The following is a 24602-nucleotide window of genomic DNA, read 5'->3' as shown; positions in this document are numbered from 1 at the left end:
CTAGTCGATCGCCGTGATTTTCCAGGAATATGAACGAGAGCACGAGAACGAAAGCAACTGTGAAGTTTATAATTCCCTCAGGAACAACCGTTTAAAGATATATACGTACGTACGGCGACTGACAAAATCGATCAAATTGCATCCGAATATCTAGTTATTCTTATGATCAGCCGCGATCAGCTTCCGCGATGTTCTCGTATTTTCAAGCAAACCGTAGTCTGACTTTTTTTTACGTAATCAAGAGTTTCTCTCTTTTCATACGTCGCGTATTCTTGCTTCTCGTTCGCAAAAGCTTTATTTCACTCTCATAGCGAATTATCGGTCGTTTCGTAGTCGAAGAAAACTTTGCTTCAAGTCGCGTTTTATCTTTCGACAAGTTCTTTTAAAATTTGCTCGTACATTAAGCACCGTATCCACAGAACGTTGCATCTTATTCGCGATATCAGAATAATCAGATTTCGGTAATCTTTCAAATTCTGCTTGCTCGCATCGATCCATCGATTTCGCGACCACAAATTATCGCAAATCCTTGGATTTCCTCTAGAACGACTATTTGGTAATATTCAGCGGATAAATCGTCTTGCATTTTCCCTTGGCCAACTAGTCGTCGACGTGGTTGCTGGTAATCAAGGTATCGTGGTCTAAATTGTCCACGATAAAGCGAACACTCGCTGTATACCATTAAGGAAATTGTGTCTTTCTCTGCGCGACTACCAAGCACTCGAAACAACAGTAATTACAGAAACACAGTGATTAATTAGAAAAGTAACTTATAAGTGACTGTTCATTCGTCCCGACCGCTTGGATCGCGCGGCAAATCTTCGGGTTTCTTCTTACGATTAGAATTTCTCGAGGAATACGTAATATCGTGTATTTTACTTCCTTCTTTTAATTCCCTGGACTCTGTAGACAGAAGGAGATACATTAATCCTCTCTTTATGGAAATTTCATAGTGTACGCTTCGATATTCTCTTGTGGATTTCTGGAAGTAGAAACGATACTTAATCTACGGTTTTTCTTACAAAGTACAGATTCCTTTGTCTGCGAAATCGAATATCATAATTTCCTCGTCTACGATTTACATCCTCTGTGGCATTCCATGGTTTTAATCAGATACGATTTTTAATTATCGCCACTTCGATTCTTCGAGTGTCGTTTTCAGTCGATAGAATAAAACAATGTGTCTATTTCTTGTGATTTTAACAAAGAATAAGAAATAATTGAAAATGTTTCTTCCTCATCGTATATTAAAATTCTTTTCGAGCTTGTAATTCGCCACGGTTAAGCTTCGATATCTTCGAACTCTTCCTCTTGCATTTGCTTCGCACGGGACGATTGCTCGAACGATCGAACCGACCCGAAATCGGTATAAAAGGCGAGCGACAAAAGGAGATGGTCGGGACGATTAAAAGGATTATCGAGCGAAATCGATTTGAATGCGAGCTCGCCGCTGAGCAACGGGATAAAGGCGGAAGGTGGAGTTTCAGCAAGTTGACTCGAACGTTCCAGAGTCGCAATGTCGTCAGTCGGTCTAACTACTTGCTAGTAGTTAATTACGTATCGAAAACTTCTTACTTATCGTTGAATCGTGGCCGAGTTTGTCCACGCCGATGTCTCAGCATTCTACGATTTCTAATAACGAGCCGATGCGGCTCGCCTACTTTTCCACGGCCTGTTATCGTCAACTTTCCGCTCCAAACAATCTTCGTTTCGATTCTATCGCTTTATCGTCTAATCTGATGTTCGACCGATGGCTCTGACGATCACTCGATGTTCAACCGCTGACAATTACGAATTGGAAAGCTCCTGTACCTTGGAAACTTCCACGTTTCGCAAATAAAGTTTCTAAGCTTCCTTGGAATTGGATAATTTCTCTTTGAAACACCGTATTACGACGACGATGATTTGACGTTGAAAAATTACTGATTGAAAAATCGTCCTATAAAACTAGAAGTTTCATCGACGATTCCTACTTTGTTTCAGAAGCAACGAGTTTTTGCGAATACGATTGAAAGAGAGTGGACCTAAGCTGGGATTTGTTTCCTGAAAAATGTTATAACCAACTTTCTATGCTTCTAAAATAGCAAATCTTATAATGTTAAAGTATTTTTGTATATTCTTTGTATCCTTTATACGTTTAATTTATATACAAAAGCACAAAATCCCATAGTCTAGCGAAGAGATTCGATTTATAACATCTTCTTCAGATTATACGTACATGGACCAGTGAAAATACATTGGTTTCGAGTAAATTTCTCGAGGAAAACAAAAGCTGCGCATTGCTAAAAAGCGACACAATTTTGCGTATTATATCGCGTCTTAAAATCTTGATAGCAAAGAAACTTGATTCAAAGATAGCAAAGAAACGACGGTGTATGTAGTCCACGACGGGGAAGTGTATGTGGTAGACGTAGCCTAATCTTAATTACCCGTAGCACCCGTTCCTTTAATCCACAATCTGTTCCTTCAAAATCGCCGTATGATAATTCCGTACGTCGGAAGGGCGAAGCAAAAGTTTCCGCTTCCACGTGACGCGTCTCGACGCAAGGAACAACGACAGGGTCGAAGGTATTAAGGACGAGGCCTTCTTTTCTGCATTTAGACGACATTAAACGAGTTTCGCATAATGGTTTTGCTCGTCGGGCATGCATAATGTCTCGCCATTGGGTTGTCGGTGAACGAAGGATCCACGCGGACGATTCGACGGACCAGCAAGATGGACGTCGTTATTTAAATCGAGTCGATGTTATCCTCTGCCGCTTCACACTGTCTTCTTTCAATTTCATCCTCGCAAAAGTCCTGCGATGATCATCGAGAACAGGAGGGTGCGTCCTGCATCTCCTCCAGCCGGCAGACACTTCTTCCCCGAAATGAATTTTTCCAAAGGAATTTATTCATTTCTCGGCGTCTGCCTTGCTTTTCAACTGGCGGTTGCATTTTTATAAGAGGAATATCAACGAAGGGTAGAACGAACACGTATACCTACACCTCTGAGAACTTATATCTCAGTTTCGACAAAGACGGATTTTTTCTATCGTCTATGAGAATTTTATCGCAGCTTCCTCTCGTTCTCTTCTGTTCGAACGTTTCGCGCTATTTGTATATTTTGTACATTTCTATACTTTGGTCGGTATAAACAAATCGTTTGGTTAAACGAGAACGATACCGATACCGAGACGAAGAAGATACGATTTAGAAAATGTAGAAACTGGAGTGAATTATAATTACACACTTTTATTATTATTATTATTATTATTATTACTATTATCATTAGCAATTAGATATTACACGATGTTACAGAGAATTAAGAAATGTTCAGAAAGAGATTCGAACTGAATCATCGAAATCACGTTAAAGCGTAGCATAAGAGATGACAAACGTTGTACGAAGAATATTTTTATATCATTGGTCGAATCAGAATGATATTTTACGTATCAGCCTGTCTCGATTCTATTATCCGCGAATAGATTTACAGAATGTTGAAAAACCTTCAGGTATTTCTTAGGTAAGGATCACGGAAAGGTTTCTATTCGCGAACGTGGCACGGAAACATCCTTTCGACGATACTTGTTCTCTCGCATTTTCGCGAACTCCGCGATACCATTGTCTGTTCCAACGGTGTGCCGTGTTCACTTCCTGCAATTACCACGATTGTCTCGATTTTTCTCGGCTTCAACGTTTCTCACGGCTCGTCCCCTTGTATCTGTACGTCGCAGGTCGCGAAACTACCTGAGAGATACGCCTCTGAAAGACAGGAGACACCTTTCACATTGATAACAAGCAGGTTAAACTCGGTGTTCGGCGGCAAGACGCCTCTGAAACCAGGGGTTTTCGATTCCTTGCCGTTTGGGACGTTTCCTTTCGTTGCTCCAAATGTTCAACGTATTTCGACGACAGTTTAAAAGACATTGTTCGAGTTGGAGGTCGCAGAAGTTTCAAGATTTTACCATTCCATGGAAACTTGCTTTAGACTGAAACTTTCCAGCGGATGGATGAGATTACTTCCGTAATATGTGCGAGCAGGTTCGTTTTTGGCGAACAGAGCTTCGTCTTTTCCACTCACGATCGTTTCATAACCTTTGTCCTTTAAAATAATCAATTTTCTCTTGTACATGTGTGTGTTACACGTGCATATAGTTAACAAATACATTCTTCGAAGTTGCGTTCTTCGAACTTGCGATATTTTCCGCGATAATTTTTCAGATATCCCTTTTGTTCGCAAAAAGAGTGGAATATACAAAAATAGAGTTACATCGAGGTGTTTCAGTATTTCCAAGTATTTCAAAACTATATGTATTCTAATAAATATACAACAGCCATTTCGGGTTATATAGATCGAAGGAGAATTAAAAGGATAAAATTCCAAAGTATTAGCTCTTCGACGAATGCAAAGATATATGGACATGGTAACGCGTTATTTTATCCAATATCACTAAAATATCGAATCACAAGATATCCTGTCGTTTAAGTAAAATATTTTGTCGCTGTAATAGCAAAAATGTTTTTAGTATATATAAATATAAGAAGGAACGTACAGAGAACAGAAATAAAGCACATTTCTTTAACGTAGAACCGATCGTGTGCGTAAAATATCCTTCAATGGAGTATTACGTATATTAGATATTCCAGAGACGTAGACCGCTATAAAATCGTTCGCAGTAATAAAAAACGTCTTGAAAATCGCGGGACGCTTTTCGCATTAATAACGAGAAGCGTTTGATAACACGTCGAGAAGAGGAGAAGAATCGAGCATGGGATAGAGATAAGGCAACGTTAGATAATTTACCACGCTATCTTTTTACCTTACCATCGAATTACACGTAACGGATAGACATTTACATCGGATCTTAACGAAATTTCTTTCTTCTAATCTTCCGCAAACATTTTCCACTTTTTATCGATTCCTCGAAATTTAAAAACAATCTCTTATTATTTATCGTACAAATTTTCTCATCGAAGTTGGTCAATTTTTTTTTTTTTTTTTTTTTTTGTTACATCCGAAAGAAGTGAAATTAACGAATTTGGTTTGGCCGAGTGGCCTGTGTCAATTCCAAAAAAAGATAGCAGATATTAAATCTCGACCATTAGTTTGCCATTAGTTGTTCATACATTGTAACAACATTTATGTATCGTTAATATAAATCAAGTAAAGCGCGGACATACGAACAGCAGTTCGTTCGTTATCGAAATCTTCTTTGCTATCAAAAATTTCTTATCGAAGTTCATGAATGTTTCGTGCAATTGGTAGAATAGTTGGTCGAGAGCTATCGCGGAAGTTGAATCGTAAAGAAATTACAAGGTTTTCTTCGTTACAGTTCTGGTCGATCTCGCGTACTCACACACACACACACACACACACACAGACGCGTGCGCGCATATGCACCTTCTGCTTCTTAATTGCACTTCATTTTATTTTCCGGATATTATCGCGAGTTAGAATCGTTTCGAAACTTCCACGCTCGTTTCTATTCAAAACTTCTCGCGTCCGTGTGTTCTATCTGAACTTTCGACCAACGCGATACGTATTCCTACTTCACCCAGTATGATTTTACGCTTTCTCAAACGTGCCTACAATTGCAGCTTGTTGGAACTTTGATAAATACACCGTGTTCCCTTTTCTTCCGTTAAGGTGATCGACGGTTTCCTTGCTCGGCTTTTTTCCATCCACCTGGTGAGAGTAATCCAGTGATCTCTTTTCTCTTTTTATCTTTTTTAACGTATTTTGCAAAAATGATTGCTATTATCGACGTTATTGGAACCGTGATAGTTTATTTATGACAAGAAATAAAAATGACAGGCTCGTGGCAAAACACGTTTAATCTCTGTTTAATAGTTTCAACCATTTTTCACGCAATTTTCATCGTATCGCATAACTGTTCTAGATGTATCTGTATATATATTGAGTTGGCAACGTGTCGTTAGGTGGTAATGACACAATCCGCAATCATTTAGTTGCCTACTTAATAATTATATCGCTACAGAACATCCACGTTCGTTCGAATAACGAAATTGTAGAAGCGCGATGAACGTTTCTATAAAAACCAGCGACGACAATTTTCAATTTTCATTCGACGACAAGTCAAAACGTATTTGTTGCGAGCTCCTGAATCATCAATGGAAGACGAAGATCGACGAAAGCTACGGATGTCGACTGCGTGATAATTCTTAGAAATGCTACCAATCCCTTGGTAATCGTTCGCTGTTATTTTATATACTAACATCTAAAGAAACTGAACTATTTCAAAGAGCAAACGTCATATTCAATCGTTGAAATCGCACACCACAAGCAGTCAGACTGGCAACACGAACTCATCATATCTCGCGAACAATCCATATTCGCGATGATCCGCTGAAAGTTGTCGGGTTCAGGTACGAAGATGGATCGTGGAGGAGGTTCATCGGGGTGGAGAGATATATTTTCGCGCATTAATAACTAGGATATCGCAATATTCTCGGCAACGAGAGAGGCGGTTTTTGAGAAGACCGATGGCGGCTGAGAGAAGTAACAAAGAGAAAGGAAGAAAAGGGAGCGAGAAAAGCACGCGGGTTCTATGGGGAAACGTCGGGTCACTCTTATCGCTGTTTCCATACGCACGTAGGGAAAATGGTCGCCTTATCTGCCGTTTCCATGAATAATTTAGAGAGCTTCGCTGTTGAAAACTTCGCCGCCAGTCCTCTCGTTCTATCGTTCAGACGTTTCTCGCGTGCGTTACACTCCCAAGAAAGAACTATCGTCGTGGAGAAAAAGCGAACACGGAAAAAAGAATGCTATCGTTTTGGAAGGAGCGCGACGAACAGGAATCGAGAATCGCACCTGCAAAGTTATATTTCTAACGCAGATGAGCTTAAAAATTCATACGGACTAGTATTGCGTATTATGGTACAAGTGACTGGTGGATGAACGTTTCGCGTAACTGTGCCTGTGAACCTGCATTCAACTTATGCATATTTAATGGTTATTACGCGGCAAAGCGTATATGTGAATCATAGAGGGCGACGTTTATACCTTTCATAAAATAACAGGTAGTATTTAAAGGTTCGTAGGCGAGGGAGAATTAAAATGTTAGTCCGCGAATTTCTTCGAGAACGTAACTTGAAATATATTTCTGATATTCTTTGAAAAATCAGTAGGATAACAAAAATTAGACCAATACATGTAAATGATTCGTTTTGACTATGAGTTGGCTGAAAGATCGTTTCGAAATTATTTCACGATGCATTTGCGTGTTGAGAATTGCAAGCGAGGAATTATACAATTGCACGTTTCAACATTATTTCACTCGTGATATATAGTTTTTGAACCTATCATACCACAAAGTTGTTTGAAAAGGTTTATATCGATACTGGTGATTCGATTTTGCTTTACGCGATTCTATATTTTATCTAATTTCGTGCTTTTATCGTGCAACAAATAGCGTAGCGGCGCTATTATAACATACGTTTTCAATATCCGCGTAAAACATCGAAAGAGAAATATTATGAAAAACCGAAACTCGTATCATTAATTCCCTCAAAGTATTGATTATCGCGCACGATACGTCTGATAAACATTCAAAGAGAGTTGGTTGAAAGCTACTTTCGAAACGAATGAATTATTGTCAAGGAAATGACTGATAAAACGAATATTATTTCGTACATTGAAAACGGATTTAACATCCCTTTGTTATAAATTATCTGAAAAGCACATCAAATTTCTCTTCGTAAAACAGTATACCGAAACACCGTACGTAACAATGGGTATTCAAATAATTTTCATCCTTAAAATAATCGACGTCGTACAGTATACACTTTTAGGATTTAATCGATCTAAAACGTTATGAGTTTCTGTTTCGCGTTTCCCCTGTTATTTTACAGCGTCCAGTACGTGGCGCGCGTGTCCGTACGAAGTTGCGTTGTAAATTTATAATTTAGTCGAATAAATTTTGTCGATCATTGACGTTTCTGTTTTAGCCTCGTAAGGGTTGGCCAGAGAAGGGTGAAGCTAGAATATTATATAAGCGTCGAGACGCTTATGTGCGTGTCTTTCAACGCTTCTTTATGCTGCCATTAATAAAATACAATCCCCTTCACCGTACAATTTTTGCTACAGCGGAAAAAAACAGAACAGGACATGACTTCGTACTTTTTGTTTTTTTTTTTTCTTTTTCAACAGAGAAGCATATTTTAAAATTCAGTGCACTGTCGATCGATCCACGTTACCAACATTGTCTTTCTTTCTACTTTTCAACAATGTGTTTTTCCATTCTCTTCAAAATTTTCAAAATATTGCTTATCCTAATGGTTACATCCTCGGCATCTTCGATGATTCAATTGAAATTGACTGATTAATTAAACTTGAATGTTAAAACGCGAATGTTAAAATCAGTTAAAATCAACAACAACGTACTTGCTCGGCATTTTCTCCAGTGATTTTCACGTATTCAATTGTTAACGCAACATCCATCCTCCCTAATTTCGCCTAATTTTCATCTCTAATTTTCTATCCGAATTACGATCCTTCATTGTATCGGTGTAAATACACTTAACATAGGAAGCTCGGACACGTTCGCAAAAGGTATTCGCTTGGACCGTGAAAATGATGGGAAGCAAGGAGGTAGAAAAGGACGATAGGGGTGAGTAAACAGTTGAACGATGTTCTGCTGAAAAGATAGCGAGAGAAAAAGTGGAGAAAAGCGTATTTTCGATGGTGGGAGCAGCCGCGTGCCGGAACATTTACGTAATTCCATTTGACTCGTGGGGCGATTGTTGAATTCGATTCGCGTCGACCGGAGGAGATTGCAACGTGATTCGCTGTCGCCGCTGGGAAGGGGATGGAAATTAGCGTCAAGGATTAACGCGAGAATTGCATCGGGCGTATTCACGGCGGAGGGCGGCCAATCGAGAAAAGTGGCCAGCAAAATGTCCAATTTGTCACGCGTGACACTTTCCTTCTGCGCGCCATCTGAATTTCAAACTGTCCACCCTCACCCTTTTTTTTTCTTTTTTTCTTTGCGTGCGTCAAATCTGTAGTCCGAATATTATCGTCGAATATGATAATACGGTTATAATTACGCCAGATTATGCATTGTTGCCGATTTAATTGGACGATCGGTTTCGTAACAAAACGTTGTTATTTTCTCGTTCTATGCGTTTCGTCCGCTGACTCTTTGCGTAGCCCGGAATCCATCCCTCGGTCGAGGCGGCCACTCGCTACGTCAATATAATTAGTTGGATCGTAATAATCACAGGGAACTGTCGTAAAACTAAACATTTCGATTTGACCGTTAAGTATAAAACACCTTCGAGTCAAGATGTTCCCGGGATTTTCACCCGTAAGCGACCGGTGGTGGGGCGATCAACACTCAGCGAGAGTTTTCCTCTGAGACAGCGAGTGTCGCGTCAGAGACACAAGAAATCACGAAACCGATAGATCGCCTCGGTGATCTCCTCGCGTCGCAGTTCGAACGTTTCACGAATAAAGCGAAGAAATTGAACTTTGTATACGATAATAGAATTTATTATGCAAATCCAACCGAGTGACGGTTCAAAGTGTTTCAAACAGAATGATTAAAGTGTTACAGGAGACTGATCCAAAATGTTTTAACAGACTGGGCGAGCGCCTATTTTGGAGCATTTTTATACTGAGGTTTTAGTCCCTCTGGAGGGGTTGTCGTCTGGTGTATCTCAGAGGCGCCTATTCCGTTACTATTTGGTTATTGTTTCGATGATTGTAGTATGCAAGATGTCTAGCCTATCCTATTACTGTTTCTGAGCGGGTGGTCTTCTCGAGCGTGTGACAACCGAACTTTACTGGATCTACGACTACAGATCAGTCAACATCTCTGCTCTCAACTGGGTTCTCTACTTTATCTCAGTCAACATATGTTCATTAACTATATCTACTTTTGATAACTCATCTAATTAACATATATATATGTAAACTCTCTAAGAGTTCAAATACGGATAAACAAGGGGACTTTCTCTGTTTTACGGACAGCACGACTTCTTTTGTTTCACGGACAGAGCGGCTTTCTTTGTTTTACGGAGAGCCATTTTGAGAAACACGCATTTCCCAAACGGACGCACAGAGATCAACATCGGAGATAGACAAGATCACAGAAGAAAGAGTAATTATTTAAAACATTGAAGATTGACGGAGAAAGATCGGTAGCTCAGGACGTTGAAAATCGATTCTCGATTTTCAGGTAGACATTGCACAGAACTTGCTATTTATTGTTTACTGTTATTAATTGGTCGTTGTTTATTTAATTATTACTGTTATTAATTGTTGTTAATTGTTAATTGTTGTTTACTCTTGTATTTCATTTAAGCATTTTCACAATAAACTCGATTTTCAGAATCGATCCCTGAATTATCCTAGAATTGAACCTTATATATATACAAAAGTATCTTGTCCAGTTAGTTAACCAACTACTTGACACGATGGATCAGATCCGCAGACTAAAAAGATAATACCCTTTAGATCGAAGCATTGGATTCAACTAGAATCAAACATATTATAAACCATTATAATCCAAGTTACAGTACCATGCTAAAAGAATTTACTTATAATTCTCAATGAGAATTGATTGTAAATAGTCTACCAAATTAAAAGAAAAGAAAAAAGAAAGAAAAAAGCATCTCGTCTACAATTGTTGTTGGAACAAAGAGCACATTATAACCTGATACCTCAGCGTTATAATTAATTCAATTACCTCTATTATCTTAAACGAAATAGAGGATCGATCAGTTTCGTGGCGTCGATTGTAATATCGTAACGGGAATTTACGATTCCCGTTGATGCGCTTCCTGGAGATCGCGTCTCTCCGCGAACGGTCGACAATGCACGATGTTACTTGGTTTATGGAAATTATGACAAGAGAGTAGAAATAGTTAGTATGGATTTTGTTTGGGAAGTTGAATAGAAAATTATTTAGTTACTCGCGATAGGAAAAGAGTATAATTCCGTTGTCATGTTGAGTGATGTGAAACTTTTGCAAAAGTAGTCTTATACCGCGTGTGCGTTTTCCAATAAATCAATTTTATTTTAGTCGCGTACTAGACAGATGTTAGAATCGATAGCTTTACTATTTTGGAACAAAATGAAAACGTAGTATGATAAAAAATATTTCGTTCCCTGTTAGTTATTGTTTGGTTTATGAGAACTACAGGGTCGTAAATATTACGTTGTCTGGAAAGTTTCTTTCGTTTCACAAGCAAATATTAGATGCGTAACATTCTTCGTTTTATATTATTTTATTGAATTACGTACGATTTATTTTGCAGTAATAGAATAAAATGCAGTTAGGATTTATTTTGATACGAAAGAAACTTTTGGAACAACCTAATAAATTCGTTAAAAAATGCGAGTAAAACGTTAGTTGTTTAGGATCGAGAACCATAATCTTTCATTACCCTTCTTTCATTATTCTTCAATAATACAAGATGATTTTATTTTATTTTCATATTCGTTTTTATTTCACGTCGAACGAACGAATTAATACAGCAATTAATACATCCTATATCTAATGCTTTATTTTTAAACAAATAGCATATCATTTTACCTTTTTTATCTTCGCTATTTTTACATTTCTACTTTATCAGAAAAATGAAGACAAAAATATGACGAGTTTATCATACGAAAATAGCGCGATATTGAAAGCTGCATTTTGAACGCGACATAACTAGCAAATAAATAACGAGTTAACTCAGCACAAAGGTTTCATACGTCAAAGAAACATAGCCGGCGATTTAAACGATCCTCCTGATACACAAATTTACCCGGACATTTTTGACAAATGCGTCGTGAATTTCAATTTCCGCATTTTCCAATAATCGTCGTGAAATTTCATTCTGCAGTCGAACGTAACGAATATCTACCTAATATTAAAAATAGTATCCTCACGACGAAGCCCGACACTAATGAAACTCGACGGTATATTACAACGCCAATAATTTTATCATTTTATTTCGTTGTTCGGCAAACAACGGCGCTAACATACTGCTGTTTAATCGATATTACAAAGGATACCGATTAACGTCAAAGGAGTTAAGATTGACGAACGATAACACATATTTCGCTGACATTTCGACTCGTTTTTATTAAAAAATATTCGATAAGACCCAGTGTAACGTAGTATCAACGATATCAGTATGATATTCGTGGAATTTTCGTCGTTGTATCTAGCGTGACTTTCAAAGTAGTAGGTCGAACAGATCGTTAAAAAAAAAGTGTTTGTTTCGGGTAAAGGTCAATTTTTGTTTCAAATAAAAATTTTACTTAAAAAAAAAGAAGAAGGAAAAAAACAACGGTATGCTCCGACTTGTCGGAAAAGAAGCCAAGTTCTGTGTTTCCTTTTCAAATAAACTACATATATGTTTCCTAGAATATGACAAAGAATTACAAAAATATGAGACGTAATCGTCGTTTCCTTAAAAATACACTTTATTTCTTAATATTTTTGCGACCAACGGATGCTCTTTTACACGAAAGGGAAAACAAGTTATTCGTTTTTGGAAACTTTGATTTAACTTACCCAGCATGAAGGAACATATAGAACGCGAATCTCCAGAGCTCGAGACGTTTGTCCGGTCTGTAAATGAAAACGCTGTCGATCGGTACTGGCCCCGAAGGATTCACCTCTCCCATCGCCACCGTGTAATACGTAAAGAAACCCAGCTGCAAGCATAGATTCACGAAAGATTAATTCATCGTTTTGTCATTTAACTATCTTATCGAGTAATAAATTCGTCCGCCTCTTACTAGCATGCAAATGCCAATCAAATTTTATTATTCCCGATTTTCGTTTTACATCCAGCCATAGAATCTCTCTTCCGCTTCGCTTGTACCGCGAATTTAGAATCGCCACGTATAGGAAAATTAAGTTGTACCGTGATATAACGTTTCTTTCAGTAATAGCTGTTGAGAATTGTGGATCTTAATCGCCGAAATAAAAGTAAAGGAACACTAAGGTTACATTTAGAATTCATATTAAAATAGTTTTAGATTTATTTAATAAACGATTTCCAGGATCTTCGTCGATATACATTTGCACGCGTCTCAGCGCTCTCTTTGTCTCAGCATCTTCCATACCACACTGCCAACGGAACAATTACATTCGTTTGTTTTTCGAGACGCCGTGCACACACATACTTCCACACACTCATATTCACATACGTGTGTCACTAATACGCGGCCAATCTAGTCTAACACACAAAATTATACATATCTCAATAACAGCCATTATCGACGTTGTTTATCAAACTGGACATCCCTTGGACGTGCTTTCAGGCAAAACGTCGTTGTCCGTTTTCCAAGCCAAAGACGCGTAAGTATATTTCTGGTCCTCGACAGAGAAGGGAATCTTTCCATAAAAGGATATTGCGGATACAGATCTCTCGTGATCTGCCGTTGCATTATACACATTGTGCCCCGGTTCATAACGTTGTATATATAATATATCGGCGATATTGCGCAGAAATATTAGAATACATCGGTCACTACTCGACTTGTCCCTACGTCTAATTCAAAATAAACACGCGCGCACCTTACTGTTCGAGTGTTTATTGCGTGCTTCGCCAGCTTTATCGAAATTAAAATCTCCATTTCTGTCTATAATATAAGTTTATTCGACTGTAAAGTCAGATATGTTATCGGTTTTCAGGAGATATTGTGGCAAGGGTGAAAGAAGATTGAATATGAAAAGGAAGAGCGGATGGAAACGATAGCTATAGATCCAATATCTTTTATAATAAATCTATCTAACAGAGGTCGTAACTTAGAATAAAAGTTTTATATTAGATCGAAGGCCCGTTCGTTGGATTTTCTAGGGCGGTACCACAACATGCGAGTTTTAGGATGCTACTGATGCAGCTTTTGTGTGCACGTTGGTCGATTAGTAAAATCTTTCTATTCGATTCTTGTTTCTATAACGAGAAATTGGAACTCTTATTCGTAAAATTCACTGGTTTTTAATATTCCGGCTACCAAAAGGAATTCCAAATATTTACATTGGATCTTGTTTTGTTAGTTCGTTCATGTTTTCTTCTTTCAATAATGTCACGCCACTTTCACGTATTATTTCAATGCTTGTGAAAAAAACATTCTATTTCAATCGTGAGATTATTTTACTTCCATTACGACGGTTTCGAATTTCTTCATTTAAACGAACGACGTTGCGTGGGGTTTTTAAGTTACTTTTCAAGCTTACCTTTGAGTCTCCTGTCGTTTGTGCCATCTGCTTGTACCGAATAAACCCGCGGAAGCAAGTAATTATTTTTTTCTTTTTTAATTCAACGCCAATGCTGTACTCGTCCAACGAAATTGAAAAATTGACAAAAGAAAAAAGAATTAATTTGTCCCCTTGTAGAAGCTCGTAGCTAAGAAAACGATCGAACGAAGAAAGGGGAAACTGTTAAAAATAGAAATACAAAATTGAAAACACTCTGTCATCGTGTAGTACTTTAAAATCAAGAGATGTTGGCGTGGTCGTGCACTGGCGAGAGATACGAGTGACATGCCGCGTGCTAAGGACGTTTATTACGTCATAATGATCCGAACTGCCGGCTTGCCGAGTGAATGTAAGCGGCTAAAAGAGGAGAGAATACGACACGACGTTGGTGGTGGTGCGTGCAACGTTACGACGACATAGCGGCTGCAAGCGTGAATGAACGATATAAATCAGGGTTTGTAATATCACGTCGACGCCGGTGTGCAGACGCCGTTTAGGCATATTGTTTCTGTAAACGAGAGAAATATAACGGCGCCTGGCTATGTACAACATTTCCCTGGCGGCTCAACAACAATGAGAGTCGCGTCTTCAACAAATTGCCCCTGCGTGGGCTCGCAGCCGTGAAACCTAGGCAAACTTTTCCCTTCGCGTTAATGAATTATTGTATTTTCGTTTCATAGCTCGGAGAGTTTCCACTTTTTGAGCTTCGACGTTACACGAAATTCAATGCGATTGAAACTTCTACGAACTTCTTTTTAATCGTTTCACGGTGGAGCACAAGAGAGCAAGACAGCTAGAGATTTTGCTTTTCAGATTTCTATAATTTCACATATTATATATTATTGTATTTTCGTTTCATAGCTCAGAGAGTTTCCACTTTTTGAGCTTCGACGTTACACAAAATTCAATGCGATTGAAACTTCTACGAACTTCTTTCTAATCGTTTCACGGTGGAGCACAAGAGAGCAAGACAGCTAGAGACGACACATCTTTATTCAAACCAGAGGTCTCGATGGTTAGCTCTACGAATGAAGAAACGGAGAAAAGTGATGATATATATTTCTTTTTCTTCTTTTTTTTTTCAAAATTCATCTTGCTCTTCAAGATTATTTACATATTCCGACTCGCTAAATAAACTTACTGGAAATAAGTAATTTGTCGCGAAAAGACTAATCGCGTGTCTAGGTAATGAAATTGAAAAATATAGAAAATACAAAGTTGATCGATTTGCTCTGTGAGAGTTTCGTTTATTAACCTATTAAGGTCTAACGCGGCGTTACGTAACATTTTATTTTTAATCTGATATCACGATATTATACGTAGCGTCATATTATGCGTAGAGTACTTATGTATCTATTCTACATAACTCTATTATCATCGAGGAAACATTGATCAATGGAATAATTAACCTGGCTGCTCGAGGCAATACGCGTGCATTAACTCGTTAACACCGTTTCATTATTATCTCAAATTGTGCGTCAATTTTCGGTTGCATCTTCGCGACAGCTGTAAATCGCCCGCTTTCAATTAAGCTTCTTTGATTATAACCGTGTCCCTGAACCAGACAAAGTCCCCTAATTCCAATGTTCGAGGACGCGCGTCTGGCGCGTTCCTTTGTGCTAATGGAACAGAGAAATTCGCGAGAACACACCTAAGAATGGAAACCGTGCCTTGGTCGGGCGAGTGGAAAAGTCTTGGAACGCTGAAGACTGGAACAACGACCGAGCCTTCTCTCTTTAAGACGTTTAAAGGTTTAAAAATGGCCGATGGAGAAGCGTGAAAAAAGGACAACGCGGACGAGGAACGAGCGTTACAAAGAAAGAAAGAAAAAAAAAACAACGTGAAAACGAACAGAATAAAAATTGGAATAGCACGCATGTGTAGAACTGTAAAAGAATGTAATAGACTGTAGGAGAAATAAACCAATAAAAAGTTTTTTGAAAGAATAAAAATTTTTGAAAGATATGATCTTCGCTCACAGTCTTTTTGAATTTCAAACATCGATAAAGTTACACGAGCCAAATTAAACGTTTCGTTACTATTCGATACTGGATGATTCGATTTCTTTCTTTGATGTCACTTTACGACTAGCGAGAAACATTTTAATACGATATATTCGAAGATGGAGAGAATTTATTAGCTACTGGCAAACGATTATTTTAATGCTACGACAGCCGACATTTTTCAAATTACGAGGAGAGTGGAAAAACCCGCGCGTAAGCTGAGGATCAAACAGCAAGATGAATCTGATAACAAGAAATTACTTAACAATAAGTCTTGACAAAATTTTCCCTTGTAAAAAGTGGGGAATATCAGATTTGAATATACCAGGTATGTAAATATAAAACCGGAATTTTTGTATAGAAATTACACGTTTATTGTATGAAAATGATTAAAAATATTTTATTCGAAGTATTGCCCATCGCTAGCTATACATTTTTCCCACCTGTCTGGCGATTGGTGGATGCCACGCCAAAAAAACTGTCGCTCTTTTGAGGCAAACCAGTCATCGAGCCATTTTCGTACATTTTCGTAAGAAGTGAAATGCTGGTCAGAAAGTGCGTGTCCCATCGATGCAAATAAATAGTAATCGGACGGAGCCAAGTCTGGTGAGTAAGCCGCGTGCGAAAATATTTCCCAACTGAACGCTTCGATCGTTTCCTTGACCGGTTTTGCTGTATGCGATGGTGCATTGTCACGAAGCAAAATTGCTTTGTGTTGCCTTTTTTGATATTCTGGTCGTTTTTCACGCAAAGCTCGATTCAAATCGATCATTTGTTGTCGGTAGCGCTCGGTATTAACGGCTTCGCCAGGTTTTAACAGCTCATAATAGATCACACCCTTCTTTTCGGTGGTCTTCCACGTTCTTCGTTCCTCGCGTCAAAATTGTCACTTCTGAATTTTTTAAACCACTCAAAGCACTGTGATTTACCAAGAGCATGCTCACCGTAAGCTTCGACAAGCATTCGATGCGATTCTGCAGCAGTTTTCTTCAAATGGTAACAGAAAATCAACGCTGTCCGCAAATCGTAGTTTCCAGGCACAAAATTTGACATGTTCAACGCTATTACAAACTATGCTGTTGTATGAAACTTGTATCGTTCTGAGTCGAAAATATTTGTGAGATGTCAACAAAGACTTTTGGCATCAATGACGCAGTTTAGTGATAACTACATTATCAGTTAGGGTCGTCTATAGGCAAATTCCGGTTTCATATTTACATACCTGGTATATGTATACATCTGCAATATCGAAGGAGAATTCGTACGGAGCGAAATTTCATCCGTGATAGTCTTAAAAGAGTACACAGAATGGAAGAAAAATTCGTAACGCAACGATGAAACACGAGAGAGTGCAACGTAGAACAGTGGACCGTCGTAAAGGGGAAAGAAATAAAAGAGGGAAGAACGTAAGCAGAGCAGCGAAAAACAAGCAATAAAGTGGAAGGAAAACGAAATGTAATGAGGAAGAGAGGGGAAAAAAAACGAGCGAAAGATAGAAGAGGTTGTTGCAGTCTGTTGACAGTGGTTGAGGGTTTCTGGTCGTCCAAAGCACAGAGGAATGCAAATGATTGCAGCCAACTCGATATGCGAAAGAAGGAAAGAAGCCACGAACTAAAAACACAGTGAAAAAAGGGAGAAAAAAGAAAACAAAACAAAAAAAAAAAAATCAGAGAAGTAAGAGGAAAAGTCGACGAGGATAACAGAAAAGGATCCTCGATCGTTCGAGCTTCCTGGAAAAGTATACTCCCGTGAGCATACGCTATGAGCATACACCTGTTTAACGTCGATGCCTCGTACTTTGAAGAGCATTAGAGGGTAATGCACAAGTATTCGCTGAAATATATAGGGTGATAAAGAAACGAGTCTAGTAGTACGGAGACTTATACGGTTGACTATGAAAAGTCAAAAATATTACTGTATATTAGCGTGTCCATTTTATGGAAAACAGACAGCGAAATTTTCTCAACAACGTTACTTTTCGATATCGAGAGCGTATTATAAAGGTTAAATTGCAGATTATTACTCGCATGTAATATGTATCAGTCCAATAAATCGAAAAGTACAGGGAAGCGATGCGTATTAAAAATACTGTTCTTCTTAAATTTACCTTGGGGTTAGGTTGGATTTACCTTGAGAAATTTATAAACTAAGTTGTTCGGTTTTATACCTCTGATAAGAGGGTCGTAACGAATTACAAATTTTCTACAAGCTTTCCTCTTGATGAAAGTTCGAATCGCGAATATGTGAATATATTAGAACAGCGAGCTACGTTTATTTTCGAAATCGTGTATCATTCGTATTGTCTTACAGGTGAAATAAATTTTACGATCAAAACTTTGTAACAGATAGGTACTAGGTTTGTTACACATAGATCTCGCGAGTATTTTGGCTGCGTGCCACGCTACCGAAACGTTTAACAACGCTACGATGTAAAGTATAATATACGTGCAAATTTAGCTGAAGCAGCATATTGCAGAAAATTGTTTGTTTCCACCATACGCACATATCATGATTAGCAGAACTCCCTTGCGAATAACTTTCAAAGAATTGGCACGAAATAATTTAATCCCTTCAGATACGAAAATATATAGTTTGATGGTTCTGTTACGGAACAATATCGAAACGAAACTCGTGTGTAATTTCCCATGACGGTCTATAACGCACAGCATGCCATGACAGCGCTCCCAGCTTTGTAAAGATACATTATACAACGTCTTATATATTATTGTTATTATTATTATTATTATAAATATATCTTCGACGAAGAACGAGAATCGTAAGACCGAAGGTTTTAAGCAATTCGTAAGGCAAGCGTGTACATCGTAAATTTATCTCGTCTCTCGCGGGAGACGTTGGTGGGAGGAAAATGAGGAAAATGAGAAAAAGAAGGAGGGTATGAAGCACCGGCACAAAGGAGAAACAAAAAGTCTACTAGAGTATGACGAGTACCCCTTATTAAAGTCCATTAAGCAGTGTTTCCTCTAATTGCCTCATCTTTTTTCCAACGCCAGCCACTGGTATCTTCTCTTAAGAATTTTCTAAAATTCTAGAATTGAACGACACGGCCATGTATAACTAAATTCTATCGTTCAGTTTTCCTCTGATTGCGAACAACGATGGCGTAGATGGTGTACTACAGTAGGCGGAAATGAAATGGCGTGAATCGGCGTTCCTCGTTCCATTTAATTTGACATATTTTCCAGAAATATGCGAGAACTAGGATAACAGTTATTTTTCATACTATATCGTCAACGACGTGTTAACATGTTCGTAAAACCATGAAATCATAAAATTCGCAATTATCTCGGACAACCGCAACTGAGTAAATCGAACATCGCAGGAGACAAACGCGACAAGTCCGTTTTCCCATTAAAACGCTAATAAAATATACAAAATAACACGCGCAACATATTCGTACAATGTTTGCGCAAGTATTCGAATACTTTCGTAATGTATTTCGCTCACGAAACTTCAATCGAAACGACTACGATGATACAGCGGACTATTTACAAAGGGAAAGGTACATTGGCAAACTTTGAGTTGGAAATGCCAGTAATTAGCTTGTATTCTTTTTAGACCTCGTTCAGTTAAATTTCCCTTTCAGCTGGGGAGAGCTACAGCTCGTGAAATTGCAATATCAGAGCGGAGACAAGCGGTCGCCTACCTTTGAAAACTTCTTTCCTCTTTCTGATTTTCGAGTTTCAACGTTAATCTCGAGGCCGTTGCTTCTTTACCGGTCCATCACCCGGCTACGTGAGCTTCGTAATTAATTAATTCTCTCCCCTTTTAATCCAGCTTTCGTCATTATTGCACTTGCCGCTCTTTTTTATGTTCTTTTCTTTCCTTTGCCACGGATGACCTCGGCTCTGTCTCATTTTGTTTCATCCAACTCCCGCAGGACTGTTAATAATTAGTTCTATCTTCGTCCCCCTATTTTCTCTCGTATCTCTACGTGTATTAAGCTTCTACAATTCCACTTCTTCTCTCGCTCTGTCGTCTTTTTTCCTTTTTTTTTTTTCTTTCCTTTTTTTGTACGAAAGTGTGAAACTGATTACGTTGCGGTGGATCTAGCTAAAAAGAAACGTTACAACGTCCTGTGGTGAAATTGCCGCATGCGAGATGCTGTGATCTTTGTATCGTTGGCTGCTGCTTCTTGCGAATTTTTATGAACTGATGAATTATACGTATCATGTATTATTCTTACTTCGTATTATTGTCGTTTTTAATTCGGGCGAATCTGAGCTTTAGAATTTCATTCGAGTAAAACCATTTAATTAATAAGACGATTGACGTTTACGACCGTGGTACACAAACCGAGACGTTCTCACTGAAATTAGTCGATAAATTGAATCTTTTTAACGATCAGGATCTAACGAAACTCGAGGCGCGAGATTTGCCAAAATTCCTCAAAATATCAAGTATCGAAACATCGAAGTGATTGTACACGTTCGTCACAGAAGAGAGCATCGTACGCCGAGGATAAAAGGATAAAGTATAGGAAACTATTTAAGAAAAGTAAAAGTGACCTAGGAGTCTCTGAAAAAATGTGTACATCGCTTGGAAAAAAATTACTACCGTCACGTACTCTCCGTGCTATAGGATACAATTTTTACAAACAAAATTCTCTCGTATCCCTGAAAACAACGAAAGCGTCGAGAACAAGATCGTTGCCTCGCGCATCGTGTGTCGCAAAATCACCGGATGTCGATCGATCCATCCATCGAACGTGAAATTTTGTTACGGGGACCTTTATCATCCCTGTTTTAGGTGAAAAATTTCATCGACGGTGAGCACGTTGCTTTGAGATTCATGCGAAAACGTCGGTCGTTGAATCGGCCGAGAAAGAGTATAAAAAAAAAAAAAGAAAAAAGGAACGGAACAACGAAACGGCCAACGCGAGCTGGACGGGGGCTGAAAGCGTGGCTTAAAAAAACACAGAAGGAGGGAACAACCGAATGAATACTAGAGCAACAGAAAAGAGACATCGCGTGGAGAACCGACTTTGTAACGAACAACAGCCCATTCCGCATTACTACCTTTGTCGCACAGAGTCTGTGCTTGTGCGCGTTCTTTAACGCAGAACTTCGTCCAACTTATTGAAGGATTCGAGTGAGAACGAGAGATAAATGCTTTGTTTTTACACGAGGATAATAACGATCGTTTATTAGGTACGTAAGTAAGTTCTTTTGAATAACAACGTCAATGGATAGAGCGCGGATATCGATGGAAATTTATATTTTTATCAAACGTCATAATGGGTATTACGCTTTGGATATTTTATATATTGCTGCATATTATGTGCGTTGTGGACATTTTTGGAATTTTATTAATACAGTTTATCAACTTGTGACTACGAGTATTGTAGCGAAATTGCTAGATCGCCGATGATTATGCAAACAAGATCGACGTTTTCTTGGGTACAGTTGAAGAAGCGTGAATCGAGCAGAGATTCGTTTTATCTTCTTCAACGTTAGAACGATTATTTTAGTTTTGATATACATATTTTTTTTAATATTCTTGCGCTCTTAAATTTCCTATATTTTTATGCGTAACGATCGAACTAACTAAAATACATTTCTAGCCAATATAAGCCAATATTCGCACGCTATGATAATTAACTCAAAGTTGGACTAACTTTATAAGCTCCGGAGCTTAGCTTATGCAACACTGATTTTAGATGTAGGATTGATATGAAAATGACATGAAAGTTAGTTAGCGGTCTATTGTATGTGGCATCTATTCTAATAGGAAGTTTGTTCGCGTTATATGCAAAATCAATTATATTATAGTTTGAAGACCATTTTTTCCCACGGCGATCTTCGTACGATGTACAACTTCGAATATCAACGATGAAAGTATAACAATATTAAATGGAATTTAATTGACAGTTTACATGCCACGTTGTTTCTAAAGCCTGAAATACGTCAAAACTCTAACGTGCATCGTTGTTCATTCCACATTCCATTTTACCATTTGAAAACACGTAAGATATCAATAGACCGAGTGTAAGTAGCTTTTAATAGCACGCTTGCGCTCTTTAACGTACGTAATTGTTAACTCGTCGATATCATCTTGTTTCGCCTAATGAAATTGCATTTTTACTAGTCCCGAGCTCCCTCGTTATTTTGTATTTACCTCCTATAATTATCGCTATGTATTTCCATCTTGATCTACGATCGAGTATATGCACACGACACGACGTTACGTTAATAGGATCATTTTATCGCGCTCTGTTATCCTCTACAAAACATACTACAGCAATTTCTCCGTTTCGCGTAGAACAACAACGAACCGAATGTTCCTGTTATATTTCCGAATGCACGACTGTCTATTTGAAAATTCCTCGCTCTTTAACTACCAACGATAGACTATTTGAGGGACGTTTATTTTATTCGTGCGCAAGATTCCATGCTTCTCGGTCCACTACTGTCCGCTAGACAATTTCTTACCACATTCTAACTAACAGTAAGAAAGACAGACTATTTGAGGGATGTCTATTTTATTCGCGAGTAAGGTTCTATATCTTGTCGATCCATCACTGTCCGTTAGAAAATACCTTACAACATTTTAACCAAGAACGACAAACTATTCGAAGGATGTCTATTTCATTTGTCAACACGATCCTACGCTTCTCGACCTATCACTGTCCGTTAGTTAAAATTCCTTACAATATTTAAGTACGAAAGGCCAGACTGTGGTATGTCTATTTTATTTGCCAGCAAGATTCGCTCTAAAAACAGCGCCATAGAAAATGCTACGAGTCTCGGAGGGCAAGCGAGAATTTCACCGCGCCGCGTTACGAAAACAAAAGTTTCGACGATTTCGAATTTCAAATGTAGCGTCGTCTCGCAGCAAGGAAACACGCGTGGTCGGAACGAATGCGGCACACGCGAGGCTAAAGCGAGCAGAAGCAAACGTGGAAGGAATGCAGGCGAAAATCCCATCGTGAGAATAATATTCTCGTTCGCGTCGATTTCCATGATATATTTTACAGGGATTCGCCGGGATTTCTCCTTCGTCAGCGTAGATCGGGATGGCGCGCACGATTTATGCATGTACAGGATATCGTAGTAGCGGCGGACGCAACCGAGGAGTAGGCCGATTCCAGGGGAATCTCTCGATAATCGTCGCCGTGTAATCGCGTTTGCACTCGAACCGACGATTTATGACCAGTCACGTCAGTGCCAAGCGTACGCGTCTACCTTCGGCCGCTGATTAATGCGGCCGGACCTCCACCGTGGAAATAACATACAGAACTCGCGTTTTCAACCGGCACAAACGTCCTCCGCCGTGACGTGACATTTAACGAGCCGTTTGATCGACCAACGTCCCCTCCTTCTTCCGTGTTTTTCCGTTTCCGAAATTCTTCGCAACCAACCACTTGGACACACGACCGAGTCGTACTACTTGCTCGATAGCCATTTTCATTGCGGCGTGTCGGAAAATACGCGAAGGATATTTGGAATACGCGAAAACGACGAAGAAAGTTCGCGTAGAGAAACGAGTCACGGACGATGATATTTTATAGGCATTTTGTATTTTGTCAGAATTACGGACGTCTCGTCCACGCATTTTTACGTTTATTTGTTTCGATTGGTGGATCGAAGAAAGGATAATTTTCCACGTAAGCGAAAAACGAGCCGGTTGTTAAGCGTCTGATTTAATAACGACACGATGTATTTCGCGTTAGTTTCGTTAATTCGTGTAACATTCAACTCCATGTCATAATTCTATGATATGGTAATATGTTGGAGCTATACGAATTTCTTAGACTCTTGCATCGACCGAGAATAAGCTAAAACACGCTGATCGGTGCAATAGTGGTTTCGCTCGAGAAAAAATAATTTACACGAAGAAACATTTAGCGCGAAACAAATAATTAACGCCAATTAAGCATAAAATTTGAACCGAAGCAAAATTGCAAGAAGGGAAAGGCCTTTGTAAAATTATTCCACGTATAAAATTTTAATTGAGAATCATGGCTATTCTCCAACAACTCGTATCAACGCTACTCCGAACGAAGTCGAATCGCACAAAAGCTCAAACACGTAGACTATCCCATTAATGTGCCTGGTGATTATCATTAGGGCGAGGAAACATGGAATTAACGTAAAATCAAAGGCGCGAAAGCGTGTACAGGTTGGCCGGTCTCGCGTGCAAATTTCAGATACAGGCGCGGTACATGCCGGTTATTGGAGCGTGTTGGTCCAGCTCCAATTCATCTCGTTGAGCGTGAACGTCATCGCCGTTGTCGTCGACGCCGACGGTGTCGCTGGCAAAAAGCCTCTTTCACGCTCCGGGATTCCGAGCCATCTTTCTCGGCTTAGGTGCTTTTTGCAAGCCAGTCGTTCGGAAAAACGGATGGAGTGCGATAATACGGGAACTCCTG

At 38.9% G+C, this 24602-nt stretch overlaps 1 protein-coding gene across 1 annotated transcript in view; it reads right to left on the bottom strand.

Annotated features, from left to right (window-relative positions):
• The window catches only part of stet (stem cell tumor), a 498916-nt gene that overhangs the window by 19378 nt on the left and 454936 nt on the right, over window positions 1–24602 (bottom strand). The window contains exon 7 of the mRNA XM_069132627.1: window positions 12516–12658. Within this exon, the coding sequence (XP_068988728.1) occupies window positions 12516–12658 (143 nt within the window). The remainder of the gene's footprint in view (window positions 1–12515; window positions 12659–24602) is intronic.

The sequence above is a fragment of the Bombus flavifrons genome, chromosome 3 (genome assembly GCF_040668555.2).
Source record: "Bombus flavifrons isolate JBK064 chromosome 3, iyBomFlav1_principal, whole genome shotgun sequence".
Taxonomy (NCBI): domain Eukaryota; kingdom Metazoa; phylum Arthropoda; class Insecta; order Hymenoptera; family Apidae; genus Bombus; species Bombus flavifrons.
Note: the sequence above shows the minus strand (reverse complement) of the source record. Positions and strands in the feature narration are given on the sequence as shown.